This window comes from Elephantulus edwardii, unplaced genomic scaffold, assembly GCF_000299155.1.
Source record: "Elephantulus edwardii isolate Elephantulus edwardi_28Jun2011 unplaced genomic scaffold, EleEdw1.0 scaffold00004, whole genome shotgun sequence".
NCBI lineage: Eukaryota > Metazoa > Chordata > Mammalia > Macroscelidea > Macroscelididae > Elephantulus > Elephantulus edwardii.
In genome coordinates this window covers 36,324,263-36,341,568 of record NW_006399754.1, presented here as the reverse complement: position 1 = coordinate 36,341,568, position 17,306 = coordinate 36,324,263, and the positions used below count along the sequence as shown (strand labels likewise).

Genomic DNA, 17,306 nt, shown 5'->3' with positions numbered 1-17,306 from the left:
GTGTCCCCTGATCTGTGTCCTGTGTCCTGTGTCCTCTGGCCTGTGTCCTGGGTCCCCTGGCCTGTGTCCTGTGTCCTCTGACCTGTGTCCTGTGTTCCCTGGCCTGTGTCCTGTGTCCCCTGGCCTGTGGTTTTCTGGACTCTGGTGGTCTTCATGGGAGCCCCATCTGAAATGGCCACACCTCATGCTCCCCACTTGCCTGTCCACTTTGCCCTGACCTCTCGGTAGTCTCCTCATCCAGGCGCCTCCGGTGGGACAGTTTCCAGCTCTCTCACCAGCCGCAGCCGGTCACAGAGTCGCCGCTCATCAGCCACCAGACGGCTGGCCAGCTCAACCTGCTGCAGCGTTTCTCGCTGCTTCGCCTGACGGCCATCATGGAAAAACACTCCCTGTGCAGCAAGCACGGCTGGACGTGGTGCGTATCACAGGGGGAACGAGGGATGGGGTCACTGCGGGGCACCGTGTGGTGCTGACCGGTGTCTGCCCGCAGGCCTGGAGCGCCTGTCGGCTGCCTTCACTAACAGTCCCTGAGGCCCCTGGGTGCCCCCAGGGTTAGCTCTCCGTGTGGGCCCTCCCGTTTGCACCATGGCCAAGGCCTGGCATTCCGTCCCTTCTGGATCGCTGGTGTAGGTGCCTCACTCAGCCGTTCCAGCTCACCGTGCCCTTGGCCTTCATAGCTGGAACCATCTAGAAGCAGGTGGCCAGGTCTGTCCACTGTGGACCGCTGGCGGAGACCTTTGCTTTAGATGGTTGTGTGCCTTCGAGGAAGTGTAGGAACTGTCGGAAATTGTCTTATGCTGGATGCTACCCAGGTAAAAGCATCTGTAGGGCTGTTCTAAAATGTTTTAGAGATCAGACATTACCTGTGAAATAAATACATGGACTTTCCTTGGAAATGCTGTGAGTCCACATCTAGCACACGTCACAGTGAAGCCGGACACAGTGGCCACGCGCCGCTCCAGGATCCCAGCTGCCTGTGACACCTGTGCAGACACTGTGCTACAGACTGGAGGTGTGTGACGCCTGGGGGGGGGAGTGTGAAACATGGTGACCAAAGTGGACACAGAGACAGGCAGTGACCTCATGCAGTGACAGGAAATGACTCTGTGCTGTTGAAAGAAGGCTTGATGCGGGCTGCCGTGAACCTTGTAGAAAACGTAGTGTCTGTTGAGCCAACAAAAATCCTAACGTGTGTCTCTGAACTTCTAAGATCTCCTTCTTAAGAAATGACGGCTGTTTCCAGCAAAGTGAAAACGCATCGCCATGAAATGCGTTCTGCCCCCCTCCCCCTCCGTTCCCTTCCCTCTCCACGGTGCCTCTTCCCTGCCCCTTTAGTAGAGGACTTGTCATTGTTTGGAATCCTTACGTGGTTAAAACACTTGGCTGCTCACCGAGAGGTTGGCGGTTCAGGCCCACCCAGTGGCACTTTGTAAGCCAGGCCTGGAGCTCTGCTCTTGGGGCCTCTGAAGACCCTGTGGCGATGCAGGAGCGAGAAAGTGGATCCACTCGCTGGCAGCTGCTTGTTTTGTTTCAAGTGTTTGCTGACTGAAAACCATGACAGTCACAGTCACAATTTTACGAAAAGTTGTCCTCTCAACTTGAAAACTGGGCTCCAATACCTTCTGCTACGTGTAAGGAGTCCTGGAAATGAATGGTTAAGCATTTGACTGCTGACAGAAAGATGAGTGGTTCAAAACCGCCCTGTGGCTCCGTGGAGGAAGGGCCTGGTGGTCTGCTCCTGTCACGTGTAGGAAGCACCACAGGCAGTTGTGTTCTTGCTACTATAACCATTATGCATCCTGCTAGGATTAGGAGGAGACCGGTTTTGAGACATCCTGAGTCTTTGATCTGGAGGCCCCAGAGTTTGGTCTGCTGTACAAGCCCATGATTTCCCACATCAAAACCCCTCTTTCTTCAGTTCCCGAGCGCCTGTGTGTCCATTGGGTTGGGTAGTTCACTGGAAGGGCGCCCAGGGACTCAGACCCTCAGGAAATTACTCACGTGACTGTAGGGGTGCAGGCTGGTGAGCATCACAGACTGTCCACTGAAGGCAGATGTCCCAGGATACAGAAGGCAGCACTGAGTTTATAGAAACCTCAAGTAGGGTGGGGCTTGCATCCCAACCTACCCCTCTCTCCTTAACACGATGAACTCTTCAGCACAGTGTAAACAGTTACTCATTGGCTCCGAAAGACATTTTGGAAGATAAACCTTAGACACCCAGACCTACAGAGTGCAGATTGACTCAAGGCTAGTAGGGATTGGAAGGGGACTAGCTAGGCACCAGGCTGCTGCCCAGGAGGCTGGAGGTTCAGACCTGCCCACCACTTCCACAGAGGCCAGTGTTTGTACCTAGTGATCTGTTACCATAGAGACTACAATCCGGGAACCCTACAGGCCAGCTCTACCCCGTCGTGTGGGGTACCCATCAGTCAGAACCGACTTGGCACCCAGCAAGGTCCAGGTGGCTAGCACTGTCAGACAGAGGCAGTAGGGTCCAGAGCCACATGCATCCCGCCTGCCCACAGCATGGCCCGCCAAGCGGAGATGGCATCCTCTGGCCCGAGTGTAGCTGCCTCCCTGAGCTCACTTTATTACAGCCTGCCGTGTCCCTGCAGCCTGCCTGACCCTCTCTCCTGTGAATTCCAGGTCTGTCCCCAAGTTCATGAAGAGGATGAAAGTGCCTGATTATAGAGACAAGGCTGTCTTTGGGGTCCCACTGATCGTGCACGTGCAGAGGACCGGGCAGCCTCTGCCGCACAGCATCCAGCAGGCTCTCAGGTATCTGCGCACCAGCTGCCTCGACCAGGTACGCCTGGGCCCCCCCACTCACTGCGAGGGTGCACGGGGACAGGAGGCCTGGGGTGCAAGGGTTCCACACTCACCCGCTAACCGAAAAGTCACTGGTTCAAAGCCAGCCTGCAGCACCATGGGGGATGATAAAGCCGTCTGCCTTCTAAGGATGTCCCAGTTAGAGACCCTCTGGGCCCTCTCCTGCCCCACGGGGCCGCGGTGTGCAGGAAGTGACTGGATGGTACCCAACAATAGTTCTCCCCCCGGAGCTCTTCCTCCTTCGGTCTGCCACATTCCTCTTCTGATGGGTCAACTGCTAGCCACAGGACCTCAGTCCACAAGGACCGCAGTCCATGAGGACCGCAGTCCAGTGCACCCAGGTGTGCCAGGGGAGAAAGGTCTGCTGACCTGCTCCGTAAAGATTCTGCCTGGGAAGCCCGGTAGGGCAGTCTTCCTCTGTCACACAGGGTCATTGTGAGTCAGAATGAGCCCCGCAGCACCCAGCATCGCCTGTTCTAGGACATTTGGGGCAAGTAGGTCCCACCTACTGAGATGACCAGAAGCACATGGCCTCACTCCTTCTCTGGGCCCAGGTCCATCCAACACCTTGCGAGTCGCTGGTGTGAGGGTTCTGTGTGCTGTACTCCTCCTGGGGACCATGCTGGTAGACCAGGGAGTCCTGGGGCACAGGGGGAAATCACTGGAGTGTCAGCCAGCAGGTCACATCTGCCCCACGACCCCATAGAAGAAATGCTGGCCTGCTGGCCTGCTGGCCAGGACGGCTGTGGAAAGCCTACGGGCCAGTTCTGCTCTGTCCTCCAGGGTCGTTGTGAGATGGAATCCACAGGACAGCACTGTTTGTGACACTGGGAATGTCCTGAGAAGAGCCCTGGTGACTAAGAGCTTAAAAGCTTTTCTTCTAACAGAAAGGTTGGAAGTTTGAATCCACCAGTGGCTCCTTGAGGAAAAACCTGAAGGTCTGATCCCTTAGAATTCTCACTGTGGTCCGGCAGACATGGGGCTGGCTCCTGGCTGTCCCTCCAACAGCTTTTCAGAGGCTGTAAATCGTGTGAGTGGGGGCTGCCCATTTTCCGCCCACAGAGCCACTGGTGAATTGGAACCGGCAGGGACCACCTTTGAGTTAGGGACACGTCTGCCTGCAGGGTACCCAGGCAGAGCTCCTGCGGGCAGGCCTGCTCTTCTACAACCCGAGGGGCTGACCCAAGGACCCAGGACTCCTCGTCTGCGTTGAGTCCCGTGGACGGCAGATTGACAGAGCTTTCTCCCAAGCGGCGGCTATGTGACTGATCTGTCAGCTTTAGGGATAGCACCTGAGTGCTTAATCATTGCACCACCAGGGACCTTTTAAAAGTTACGCCAGCTCTCTGCCCTTGAATCCAATCCCAGTGCCCAGCACCCCTGCAGGACAGAGTAGAAGCGACCCATGGGGTTACAGAGGGTGTGGCTCTTTATTTACAGAAGCAGCCGGGCCGAGTGAGGCCTGTTAGCATTCAGGGCTTGAGCACTGAGCCCCCAGACTCTGTTATGTCTCTTCCCATCTTCTCCTCCTGGCCTCTCACTTCCTCGTCCTATAGCTGATTAGTCTTTAGTACTACTGCCATTTGGCCCACGTTTCCCCACCCCACTCAGCTTGGACTAGAAACTTCTTCAGTCGCTAATCACTGGTGTCTTCCGATCTCCGTACCACATCGACCACACCGCGTAAACCCGCAGGCCTCCATGCTGAGTTTCGCTGCTGCTTTCCACACAGCAGCCGTGGGCCAGTAAACCTTAGTGGAGAAACGGTGCCTTCCAAAGGATGTCTAAATGAAACAGTGGAGAAGACAGCCTCTCTCATCTTCTCAATGAGCCCTAGCAGTATAGGAGAGAAGGTGCCTGAGTGCTAGCCAGAAGGTGAGCTGTTCGAGCCTTCCAGGTGCCTGCTCCTTGGAGTGAAGATGAGGCAGGCTGCTGCTTCAGTGTTCTAGTGAGTGGGATCTACAGAGGCGGGTGTTGGCTTCTGAGACCCGGGAAGCTGTCAGTGATTACAGCTGATGGATCCTCAACATAATGCATATGACAAATGTGAGGAGAGGAAAACCCTGGGTGAGGTGGATTGACATAGTGACTGTGGCACTGAGGGGAGGTGGGTCAGAGACAGTGAGATTGGTTCAGGATAGGTCAGGGTTCATAGGGTCACCACAAGTCATAGATGATGGCGCATAACGAAAATGTCACTATGTTATATGCCTGACTAACAGTGAACTGGCGGATGTTGTATTATGTAAATGTTTCACAATTTCTTCAACAAGGAAATAAGGCAGGAGTCTGGCTGCCTTTCTTCGATGTCCGTGGGGCTTTGACAGTTGCTACTTTATAAGTCAAAGGACCTCAGACGGTGTGGGTGGTGGCTGCTCCTCGAGATGGGCATGGGCAGTCTCCTTCCGCAAAGATCTCCAGCCAGGGTGCTGCGGGCCGAGCCCTCTCTGCTGTGGGGTTGCTGGGAGGCAGGGTTTTCTGAATGGCAGTGATTGGTATGGAGGGTCATAGAAAATAATGTTACGTTAGACTCTAGTCTAAAGCGGCCAGGACCATGGTTTGAAAAGGGAAATATTTCAAGAACTACAAAATATGGCAAAGAGACCTGGAGCACATGTGGTTGGAAAAAATGATGCCAATAGTCTTGTTTGTTACAGAGTTGTCACAAGCATTCAATTAAAAAAAAGAATGCAGTATCTTCAAGACACGTAGAGATGAGATGTATCTATGTATGTGATGAAAGGTGGTGTCTCCCTTCAACCTGCAGCTGGATGTAGACAAATAAGATCTTGCCTCCTTCAGTTAGGAAACATTTGTGTTCACACACAGCAGCGGGAAAGAGGAGTTGGGTGCTGCTGACTGATGAGCTTTATTTCTAACTTCAATCAGCCACACTCGGAAAGGGAGATGAAAATGACTCCAGGTGGATGAAAGGGGGAAGTGAGAGCTACTTCCTGATGGATGTGAAATGAGGTGATAATGAGTCCTGATGGATGGAGGGAGAGGAGATAGATGAGTCCTGATGGATGGAGGGTTAGGGTTAGGGTGGGAACTGAGACTGATAGATGGAGGGAGGTGAGAACTAAGACTGATGGATGGAGGGAGAGGTGGGAACTGAGACTGATGGAGGGAGGGAGAGGTGGGAACTGAAACTGATGGAGGGAGAGGTGGGAACTGACACTGACAGATGGAGGGAGAGGTGGGAACTGAGACTGATGGAGGGAGGGAGAGGTGGGAACTGACACTGACAGATGGAGGGAGAGGTGGGAACTGAGACTGATGGATGGAGGGAGAGGTGAGAACTGAAACTGATGGAGGGAGGGAGAGGTGAGAGGCCTCACTGGATTATAGTTTCACCTGTTTCCAAGGCTTGAATCCATTTGCTCTTGTTCTAACCCCTCATCCTAATTTTCATGATCACTCCATTGAATGAATCAGAGTCTACATTTTGACGAGATCCCCAGATGTCTTGTCTAGACTGAGGACTATTAGACGGTCACTGACAGTGCACATGAACCTGGCCTCCTGCTCTTCCTCCATAACGCCAAGCTCTCTTCAGCAGTGGAAGCACTTCTGAGAGGAGAGGACATCCTGAGAGGGACTATCGAGCGCTGACCACAGCAGCATCAACCGGATGTCAAGTAATTTCCCACAACTGATCTGGGATTTGAATTCTAACTCTCCATTCTTGTTCAAAATCTCCTTCTAAAGGAACGGTGAATTTTAAACGGCCATATCTGAGAGATTGGACTGTACGAAGAGCATAGCATCAGAGTTAGGGGAGGGCTCATCAGCCTTGATTGCTCAAAGTGAAGGAGACTGAAGCACTGAATGATGAAAATCAAAGACTTCAATATGGATGAAGGTCAGCGTCACTGAAGCAAGCCCACACACAGGAACCGAAAAGCAAAACTAATAGATGGAGAAACAGTTAAGAGTGAAAAGGCTTTCAGTTAGATACACAATCCATGCCCAGGGAAGCAGCTGTCAAGAAATAAAGCGATAGATTGCATTGTGTAAATACACTGCAAAGAAACACTTTCAATTCTTTAAAAGTAGAGGGCTACTTTTAAATTAAAAAAAAAAATCACTCACAGGTAGGAGCAGACTGACTTTTAAACACCCACCAGATTCCACACCGAGGCTTCCCACCCAAGTTGATTGTAAACTAGATCAGATAATGAGCTGAACATATGGTTTAAAAGCACAGCTCTGGAGGAGAAAGCAAAGTATTATAATGGAATATGCAGAGAGTTGAACTGGAGTATAAAAAGGGAAGAATGCGCTCTGTATTTCTCAACCTAAAAGAACTGAAAAATTTAAGCCTCATGTTGCGATATTGAAAGATGCTATGAGCAATCTTTTCATTGACCCAGAAAGCATCAAAAAAAGATGGAAAGAATACACAGAGTCACTGCACCAGAAAAAATTGATTGACACTGAAAAATTTCAGGAAATATCATATGAACATGAGCCAATGGTAATGAAAGAGAAAGTGGAAGCTGTATTGAAGGCATTTGCAAATAATAAGGCCCCAGGAATCAATGGCATACCAATTGACTTGTTTCAATTAACAGATGAAGCCTTGAATGCACTCACCAGTTTATGCCAGGAAATCTGGAGAAGATGGCTGTCTGGCCAAAAGATTGGAAGAAGTCCATATTTGTTCCTATTCCCAAGAAGGGTGGTTCAACTGAATGTGGAAATTATCGAACAATATCATTGATAACACATGCAAGCAAAATACTGCTGAAGATCATTCAAAAATTACTGAAACAGTGCATAAATAGTGAACTGCCAGAAGTTCAAGTGGGATTTAGAAGAGGCCATGGCACCAGGGTTATCATTGCTGATGTCAGATGGATCCTGGCTGAAAGTAAGGAATACCAGAAAAATGTCTACTTGTGCTTTACTATGTAAAGTGTTTGACTGTGTGGATCATGACAAGTTGTGGCTGACATTGAGGAGAATGGGAATCCCAGAGCACTTGATTGTGCTCATGAGGAACCTGTAACTGGACCAGGAGGCTGTTGTGTGAACGGAGCAGAGGAGCACTGCATGGTTTAGGATTGGGAAGGGAGTGCATCAGGGATATATTCTATTTCCATACCTGTTCAATCTAAATGCTGAGAAAATTATCCGAGACATTGGACTCTATGAGTAGGAATGTGGCATCAGGTTTGGAGGGAAACTCACAAATAACCTGCATTACGCAGATGACACAACCTTACTTGCTGAAAGTGAGGAGGATATGAAATCCTTGTTGCAGAAGATCAAGACATGCAGCCTTCAGTATGAATTGTGTCTCAATATCAAGAAAACAAAGATTCTTACCACTGAACCAATAGGAAGTGTCATAATGGATGAAGAGGAAATTGAACCTGTCAGCGCCTTCATCTTGCTTGGATCCACAATTAACACTCTTGCTACAAGCAGTCAGGAAATAAAGAGACACATTGCACTGGGAAAATCTGCAGTTATGGACCTTTACAAATTATTTGAAAATAGTTATTGAGGAGTACTGATGTCAGTTGAGGACTAAGGTATGTCTGATTCAGGCCATGGTCTTTCCAGTTACTGGCTATGCATCCAAGACCTGAAAAATGAAAAAGGATGACAGACAAAGAATTGATGCCTTTGAGCTGTGGTGCTGGAGAAGAGCACTGAACATCCCATGGGCGGCCAAGGAAACAAGTAAATATGTCTGGAAGAGGGTGCAGCCGGAGTGTCCTTTGGAGGCAAGGATGATGTCTCTTCTCCTCAATTACTTTGGGCATGTTGCTAGGAGGGGCTATTCCTTGGAGAGGAACATGATATTAGGAAGGGTGGAGGGCTGACGAAGGAGAAGAGGACCCTCAACTAGGTGGATTGACACAGTAACTGCTGCAATTGTGTGTCAGAAAGTGTAAGGATGGCGCAGAACAAGACTAGGTTCAGATCTTTTGTTTATAGGGCCTCCATGAGTCATACTTGACTCAATGGCACCTAACAGCAACAACTTTTAAATAACTTTAAACCTTCAAGGACTCAAGCGTACCTGACTCAAGTCATCATATTTTCAATCCCCTCATATGCTTGCAAAAGTTGGACAATGCGTAAGGAAGATTGATGAAGAATTTATGCCTTTGGATGGATGTCTTAGAGAGGGATATTGAATGGCCAGAAGAACAAACCAGTCTGTCTTAGAAGGGCAGCTACAATGCTCCACAGAAGCCAGGCTGATGAGACTTCATCTCACATGTTTTGGGCATGAGGTCAGGAGGGGCAGTTGCTGGAGAAGGACATCATGCTTGGTTAAGTAGAGAATCAGCAAAAAGAGGAAAATCCTCATCAAGATTAGTTGACACAGTGTTGGCAGCAATAGGCTCAAATACAGCAACAACTGGGGAAATGGTGCAGGACAGGGCAGCGTTTCACTGTGCTGGACGGTGGTCATCATGAGCGGGCGCTGACGCATCAAAACCTGACAATAAGCCAGTGGTGCCTGGGGTGGGACACCAGGTGACACGTGGGGTGGGGGGTGGGGTGGTGCACGGGGTGGCATGTGGGGTGGTGGGTGGGGTGGGGCATGGGGTGGCACGTGGGGTGGCCGAGAGTGTACGCAGCAGGAAGCACATCTCACACAGGAGCTCAGGAAGCACTGGCCCCAGTCATTGCTTTCTCACCTTTGCACCAGCTCCTCCATCCTCATCTACCTCACTGGGATCCCATTCTGAGTTCACATCCCTCTTTTTTTATTAAGCAGCCCTAGTAGCACAGTGGATTATGTGTTGGGCTGGTAACTGAGAGTTCAGGGGTTCAGGTCTCCTCCCATAAATATTTACAGACTCAGGAACCTAATGGAAGTGACTTGAGTTAGGACCAACTTGACAGCAGTGGGCGGTGGCCTTTATTAGAAGCCTCTGGGGGTGCAGTGGTTTGAGCATTGGAATGCTAACAGAAAGGTCAAACATGCAGGCCCACCAGACCCCACAGGATACACAAGGGAGTCTGCTTCTGTAAAGACCCCAGCCTTGGAAGCCCCGTGGACGGCACCAACCTGTGCTACAGGGTTGCTGTGAGCTAGCATCTCCTCCACAGAAGAGGGACCCTTTATTAAGGGTTTCCGGATGATGCAGCAGTTAGTATGCTTGGTTGCTCAGCGGATACTTGGAGGGGCCAGTTGACTCTGAGGCTCCTCAGAACAAAGGTGTGCTGACCTTACAAAGTGGCCATGGCTGCTCTGAGGAGCATTCACACACGCGCACCATGGTGGGGACCCATTCAGCAGCACGTCTGAATTTTTATCATGGAATCCCCAGGAGTGAAAGCAGATGAGTCAGCTTAACGGGTGGTCATTTAATTCCATCAGAAGCACCTCAAAAGAAAAGCTAAAGATGGATTTCTGAAAACTCAGCTGTAGGTCTAACAACCTCAGTGGGGTGTCTGTGGGTCCGAGGGCTGACTTGAGTAGGATTAGGAAGGAGCTTTCTTTCTGCGTGCGCAACAAGCAGCTCTGGAAGCAGCAGATGGCGCGTGATTCCCAGCAGGATCTGAGGTGCAGCAAGTAACCAGCTGATGATGCTCTGCTTACCTGTGTGCTGAATCCAGTGTCATCGATGAAATTACTGTTTGCTGGCACCAGGGAGAGATCTGGAAGCAGAGCCGAAGGAGAGCATGGAGATAGCTCAGGCTGACCTAACTCCACAAGGGGCACTGTCCCTGTCAACAACATTCACAGTACAAAACTAACTGCTAGAAGATCAAACGCGGTCCCCTACATGCCTGCACCCAGCTCTACTGATTCTAACACCAATCTTACTGCTCTATTGTTGTGTTGGTGTCTCTTCTCTATCATGGTGCTGCCAATTGACCCAGTGGGAAAATCTTTATTTTCTTGATGTTGAACTTCAGTTAATATTGAAGATAGTCTTTGATCTTCAGCAGCAAGCACTTCAGATCCTCCTTACTTTCAGCAAGCAGGGTTGTGTCATCTGCATAACACAGGTTGTTGATAAATTTTCCTCCAATCCTGATGTCACATTCCTCCTCATAAAGCCAAGCTTTCCAAATGATCAGTTCTGCATCTAGACTGAAAAGTTATGGAGACAGGATGCATCTCTGACCCACTCCTTTCCTGATTTTAAACCATGCAGTGTTTCTTCGCTCTGTTCTGATGACTGCTTCCTGGTCCAAGTGTAGGTTTCACATAGCACCATCAAGTGTTCTAGGATTCCCATTCTCCTCAAGGTTAGCCACAATTTGTTGCGATCCGCACAGTCAACGCCGTTGCATAGTCAATGAAACACAGCTAGACAGTGACAGCACCACTTCGCACTGTACTCACGGTTGTGGGGTTTGTTAGAGAAGTTAACAGGGAACAGTTCAGGTTGGTAGCAGGAGACAATCCGTCAGGCTGGTTACTCAAGCATGGCCATAGGCCCTTTGACCTTCGGCTTCACAGCTTAGATCAGTGCCACAAAGTTCCCTTGGTCCTGATGGTCATGAGGTCTTCCCGCAGTCTTCCAGCGAGGCTGGGTGAAGGCCTCCGCTCTGGCTCTGTGGGGCAGCAGTCCCAGGTCAGTGCTGTCTCTGCTGAGGCCGCTGTTACTGTCCTGTTGATCCCAGTCTGTCTGGTGCAGGAACTCTGGTCCTGAAGGATGCACATTGCCGCGTCTTCCTTGTTGGTGTTGAGATTTCTAATTTCTGCTGCTGCAATCTCTTCATTTAGGCCTAGTGAGATAGCCTTATGGATGGACTATCCCTGTTGTTAAGATCCCACCCATCCACGTGGCAAAACAAACAAAACGGCTAGGAAAGTTATTTTAAACAATAAACCCTTGATATTACAACAACAATACCAGGGGAACCATTCAGGATGTATGTGCACATGTGTGGATGTAACCAGAGCACAGCCAGCTGGACACACAGGACAGTGGACAGACGAGGTGTGCTCCAAAGATGAAGTACAAAATCGTGTCGGCCTGATGCCTTTTGTGGTCCTGAGCAGTAGTTCTCTGTCATTTGTACTGGCTTAAATATCACCCACTGCTGACCAGTAATTCCAATTCCTAATGACCCGTAGGGCAGAGAAGAACTGCCCTGTAGATTTCCAGACCTGTCACCTCTACAGAAGCAGACTCTGCACCCTTGTCCTTCAGACTGACTTATCATAGCAAACTTATAATGCTTTCCTGTACTTAAAACACTCATATCATATAAAACTATGTTTCATAGCCAATGTATTAACAGTGTACCCTCCTTAACTTAACAAAGAAGCCTCTATTGCCAAATGGAGTCACTCATACTTGACTCAAAAGACATTACTACGCAGTCAGAACTGACCCAGAGCTGACACTCGAGCAGGTTTTCTGAGGCTGTAAGTCACACGGGAGAGGACTACCCATGTTTCTCAGGTGAAGCGGCTGGTGAACTTGAACCCCCCAGAGGTCCTGCCTATGCGTTAGCAGAGCGCTTTCCCGTAGACTAGGCATGCCGAAGCCATCCCACCACCAAGGCGTCTGTTCTGGCTCTTAGTGTCCTGTAGGGAGGAGTCAACCCTCCCATAGGATGTCCTCGGCTGTCAGCTTCAGGGAGGAGTCATAGTGAAGCATTACTTGTTAGGCTCCTAATGGAAAGATCAGCAGATCGAGGCTCGTAGCGGATCCTCAGGAGAAAGATGGGCTCTATAAAAATCTGTGGCCTCGGAAGCCCAGCAGAGGGTGACCATCACTGAGACCAACTCAAGGCTGTGGGTGTACAGCACCCACGTGGGAGGGTGGAGGGTGGCCGGCTGACCAGTGTCCTGCTCCTTCCAGGTGGGCCTGTTCCGGAAGTCGGGTGTAAAATCTCGGATCCAGGCCTTGCGGGAGATGAACGAGAGCTTCCCAGAGCACGTCAACTATGAGGACCAGTCCGCCTACGACGTGGCTGACATGGTCAAACAGTTCTTCAGGGACCTCCCTGAGCCACTGTTTACCAGCAAGCTCAGCGACACCTTCCTCAACATCTACCAATGTGAGTGGGACTCAGCACACCTGGTTCCCTCTGGGGCCTCCTCATTCCCTGGCTAAACTCCCAGTCGCTAACAGATCAGAGGTTCAAACCCACCGACAGCTCATGTTTACTAGAGGAGACAGCCCTCCTTTCTCCTGCAGAGTAGCTGGTGGATTAGAACCAGTGACCTTTCAGATAGGAGCCCGGCACATAACATACCACAGCCCCACGCAGCTTTTCCTTACGCCTATCCATGGTGTACTCAATGCTCACCAACACCACAGTGTCAGGCCTTCAGTTCGTCTTCATTCTTTCTTATTCTTTAATACTCAGGTCAAAATGCACGGGTGATAGACATGCTCGCTCGGCAGTCTGCGGCTGCCCTTTCAACACAGCAGGTGTTGAACCATCTTGAATTCATTCAAAGTCTTCCAGGCACGTGGCCCAAGTTGGGGTGGTTTGCGCCCTCAGTGGGCACTACCAGTTGCTGATGTTACTGGTGGTGATGGTGGTCCTCTCCCATCTCCAAAAGTGTCCTGGTTGTCACAGGGGCTGGCTCTGTCTGCAGCAGCCCCGCTCATGGCCTGGCCCACTTCTCCCCAGATGTCCCCAAGGAGCAGCAGCTGCAGGCAGTCCAAGCGGCCATCCTGCTGCTGGCGGATGAGAACAGGGAGGTCCTCCAGACGCTCCTGTGCTTCCTCAACGACGTAGTCAACGTGGTGGCGGAGAACCAGATGACACCCATGAACCTGGCCGTGTGCCTGGCCCCTTCCCTGTTCCACCTGAATTTACTAAAGAAGGAAGCATCTCCGAGGTAGGTCCCCCTCTCACCAGCAGGAACCCCCCAGGCTTCCCCACAGAAATCCTGATGGGGTGAAGACGAGTGTGGGAGGATGAGGCCGTGCTCCGTGCGTGGACAGTGCTGGTCCTCCTGAAGTACATCTCCAGCCCTTTTTCTTCTGAGGGGCTGCTGGCTGGCATGGAGATGAAGAGCACTGAGCCATGGGCACCACTCAGGGATTGTGTTCACTGTTGAAAGCCCTGTGTTCTGTTTCCACATGCGGCTTTGCACACACTTCTTTTGTGAAAGGAAGATGCTTTGGGGCGACCTTGGTGTCAGCTCCATTCGTAGATTTCTCATTTCTCAGGGTGAGAATCGCCATCCAAGGAAGCCCAATGGGCTTGCTTGTGAGTGGAGAAGGGGAGGAAGGGGGTAGGACAAATAGCACTTCGCCATCTCTGATAGTTACAGCTCCCAGATTCCTGCTGGAGGGCCTATGGGTTGTTTCTGACTGGATGGTAAAGCACAACAGCAATAACATATGAAGTCTGGAGGCACAGTAAAAAGTGCTCAGCTGTGACCCGAAGGTCACTGGTTCAAATCCACCAGCTGCTCCACAGGGAAGAGATGAGGCAGCAGCCTCCCATGGAGATGACAGCTCCGAGGCCCCATCGGGTAGTTCCACGGTACAGTGGGGTCCCTCAAGCCAGCATCAGCTCGACAGCACTGGGCTTGACTTACAGTCACGAAGCCCTGGTGGTGCAGTGGTGTCGTGCTCCAGGCCACTCTGTGGGAGGAACCTGGGCCATCAGTGTCTGTGGAGACTGGGAGCTGAGGCAGGCCGTGGGCAGCTGTAGCCCACATGGCTGCTGCGAGGTGGAACCAATTTGGTGGCATTTTTTTTTCTTTTCTTTTTGGAACACAGGTGAATAACCACTCTGGTCCTTCCGGCGTATCTGTTTTACTAAGATTTTTGCTTACACACTCCCAGGCTCCTGGCCTGACTCAGAATACCTGTGGGCTGGTCACTGTTTGCTAGAGAATGAGGAGGCTGGCAGCTGGGTCTGAAGAGAAAGCACAGAGGGAGAGCCCTGTGTGGTCTAATGTGTGTGACACCACGTTCAATTACAGAGCCATTCAGAAGAAGTATGCCACCGGGAAGCCGGACCAGAGGGACCTCAATGAGAGCCTGGCCGCTGCACAGGGCCTGGCGCACATGATCACCAAGTGTGACCAGCTGTTTGAGGTAGGTGATGCCTCTCACTGCCTCCACCAAAGCTCTCGGGATGCCTGCTTTCTGTGGCTTCTCTCGTCTGTTTCTGGTTTAATGCTTCTAAAACATTCTGTCACCCTGGTGCTTGCCTGCAATGCATATGTAACTGGGCTTTGACTGTAGGTTTCAGGGAAGTAGTTGCACACTGATGGTGACCTGGATCAAAGCTGGCACACCTGCTCTATTTGTCTTCACCTTGGGACAGGATATTGTGTGGCATCTTTGTGTATATGACACTGAGCAGTCCTTGTGCCTAAGAGTCAGTGGCCACTGAGGTTACAGCTGTAGAGAAGCTAAAGGAATGAGTGAACTTGACCTCTGTCATACTTTTCTAGTTGTTGTTATCAAGCGCCATCAAGTCAACAACAGTTCCTAGTGACCCTATGAGCAGTAGATGCTTTCATGGGTGAATAGGTATTTATATGTGGGCAAAGTCTGATGTTGCAGACCAAGGGTAAAGTATATTAATAAGTATTAATAACAAGACAGACACCAAGAATGTATGTGAAAAAGGTAAAGCAGGAGGCGACCAGTTCTCCAACAACTGAAGCACCAACCTTAGCTTCCCTGTGCCTTTATTGAAAATTGCCAGGGAGCAAATCACAAAGAGAATTCAATGGAAATGCAGCTCAGCTCTTTCTATTGAAAACCTTATGCTTGACTCAGGAGGGAGGGGTTAGCAAATATAAGACAAGAATCCTGGAAACCATAAGGTTTGCCTTCGTGCCTACCCCTGTAAACATTTAAGGATTGCTTCAGTGCTTCAGGGTGAATTCCAGTTTATATCAGCCCTCCTCATATCCTGAAATAGCATTTGGTTTATTATAAATATTTAATATGAAATACGGCTTTCCACAGTTTGCTACTAAAAAACAAACACGAAGTTTCTTCAGAGTCATAGCGATGCTTCAGTTAGTACATCTGTTTGATCGAACTCTGCTGACAGTTGGTAAAACTTTCTGAGATCACGCTTTCTCATATCAAATAAAAGTATGTTCGCAATAAAATTGAAGCAAGTGGAAACCATGAGGTCATTGCAATCTTTTGAATAATAGAGTAAAATCTGTTAAAACAGATGCTTGTGTCTCAGTTCTCTGATGCTACTGTGACATGGACACCACAGGTGGCTGTGTCTTAGGTCTCTGGTGCTGCTGTGACAGGGACACCACAGGTGGGTGTGGTGCTGCTGTGACAGGGACACCACAGGTAGAAGACTTACACAAACAGAAATCTATCCTTTTACAGTTTGTCGTGGTTGTTGTGTGAGTCAGACAGACCCATAGCTGACCCTCCACTGGGTTGTCAGAGGCTGTAAATCAGGCCAGAGAAGCCTCACATGTTAGGAGTCTGAAGTTCAGAATCCATGTCTCCTCATTTTAGAAGGTTCCAGTCACCAGGACTCCAGAGCAATGATTTGCTTCCAGCTTTTCATTCCTAATGGTTTGTAGGTTTCTCTGATCTCTGCTGGGTTGTTAAATCACTATTATATCTCAAAGGAGAGTGTATGCAGAAACAGCCCTGCCTCCTTCATTACCATGATGGCTTCAGAGCCTCCTCAGGACCAATGCATAGTTGAGGATTTACAACCGTAAAATGTAACTCACCTCATCACTTGATGCTTTTTACAAAGCCCTGAGAACCATGGCCTTGGTTATACTGAAATGAGGGAAGGGTGGGAGAAATTCAGGCTGTTGCACTGTGTAAGGAGGAAACCTGTCAGAGAAGAAAAAATGCAAACATTTTTCACCAATAAGGAGGGAAAGAAAAGTGCTGGCACTTACTCCATCAGAGGCAGAAAACTGAGAGACCCAGCTCCCGCTCTCATAGGTTCCACTGCAAATAAAGCCTCAGGGACATATGTGTGCTTGGTGAGTTTTAGAAGAGCCCTCACAGAGCTTCAGGGAACGTCTGTCCCACCACAGGGCTCCAAGCCTGGTCCCGCACCTGATCTCTGGGGGACATGACTTTGCTGCATGATGCATTTGAGCCTCTGTCCCCTCAGATCCCCGCTGAGATGGTATCCCAGTCCAAAGGCTCCTACAAAGAGGCTGACATCTATATCCCGACTCTGGAAGACCTGGGGAGGCGCACTGAAGAGAACGGAGCCACATACCACACCTATCTGGAGCATCTCATCTACAGCCTCCAGAAAGAGGCCAAGGACAAGTTCAAAGGGTGGGTCACCTGCCCCAGCTCAGACAACACCGAACTTGCTTTCAAAAAGGTAAGCTCAGGGCTTGGAGGACACTCCAAGAGAGTTCCCTTAGAGAACCACCAGTAGCCCCCCACCTGACAAAACCTGCAGTCATTATGTGGACTCTTGGAGCCTGTGGGACGGAATCTGTAGGACGGAGCCTGTAGGACGGAGCCTGTGGGATGGAGCCTGTAGGACGGAGCCTGTGGGACGGAACCTGTAGGACGGAGCCTGTGGGATGGAGCCTGTAG

At 50.2% G+C, this 17,306-nt stretch overlaps 1 protein-coding gene across 1 annotated transcript in view; it reads left to right on the top strand.

Annotated features, from left to right (window-relative positions):
• Positions 1–17,306, top strand: part of STARD13 (StAR-related lipid transfer (START) domain containing 13) — a 166,940-nt gene that overhangs the window by 143,768 nt on the left and 5,866 nt on the right. The window contains exons 6-11 of the mRNA XM_006879585.1: positions 242–415; positions 2,650–2,809; positions 12,630–12,828; positions 13,411–13,621; positions 14,720–14,834; positions 16,864–17,085. Coding sequence (XP_006879647.1) covers positions 242–415; positions 2,650–2,809; positions 12,630–12,828; positions 13,411–13,621; positions 14,720–14,834; positions 16,864–17,085 — 1,081 coding nt within the window. The remainder of the gene's footprint in view (positions 1–241; positions 416–2,649; positions 2,810–12,629; positions 12,829–13,410; positions 13,622–14,719; positions 14,835–16,863; positions 17,086–17,306) is intronic.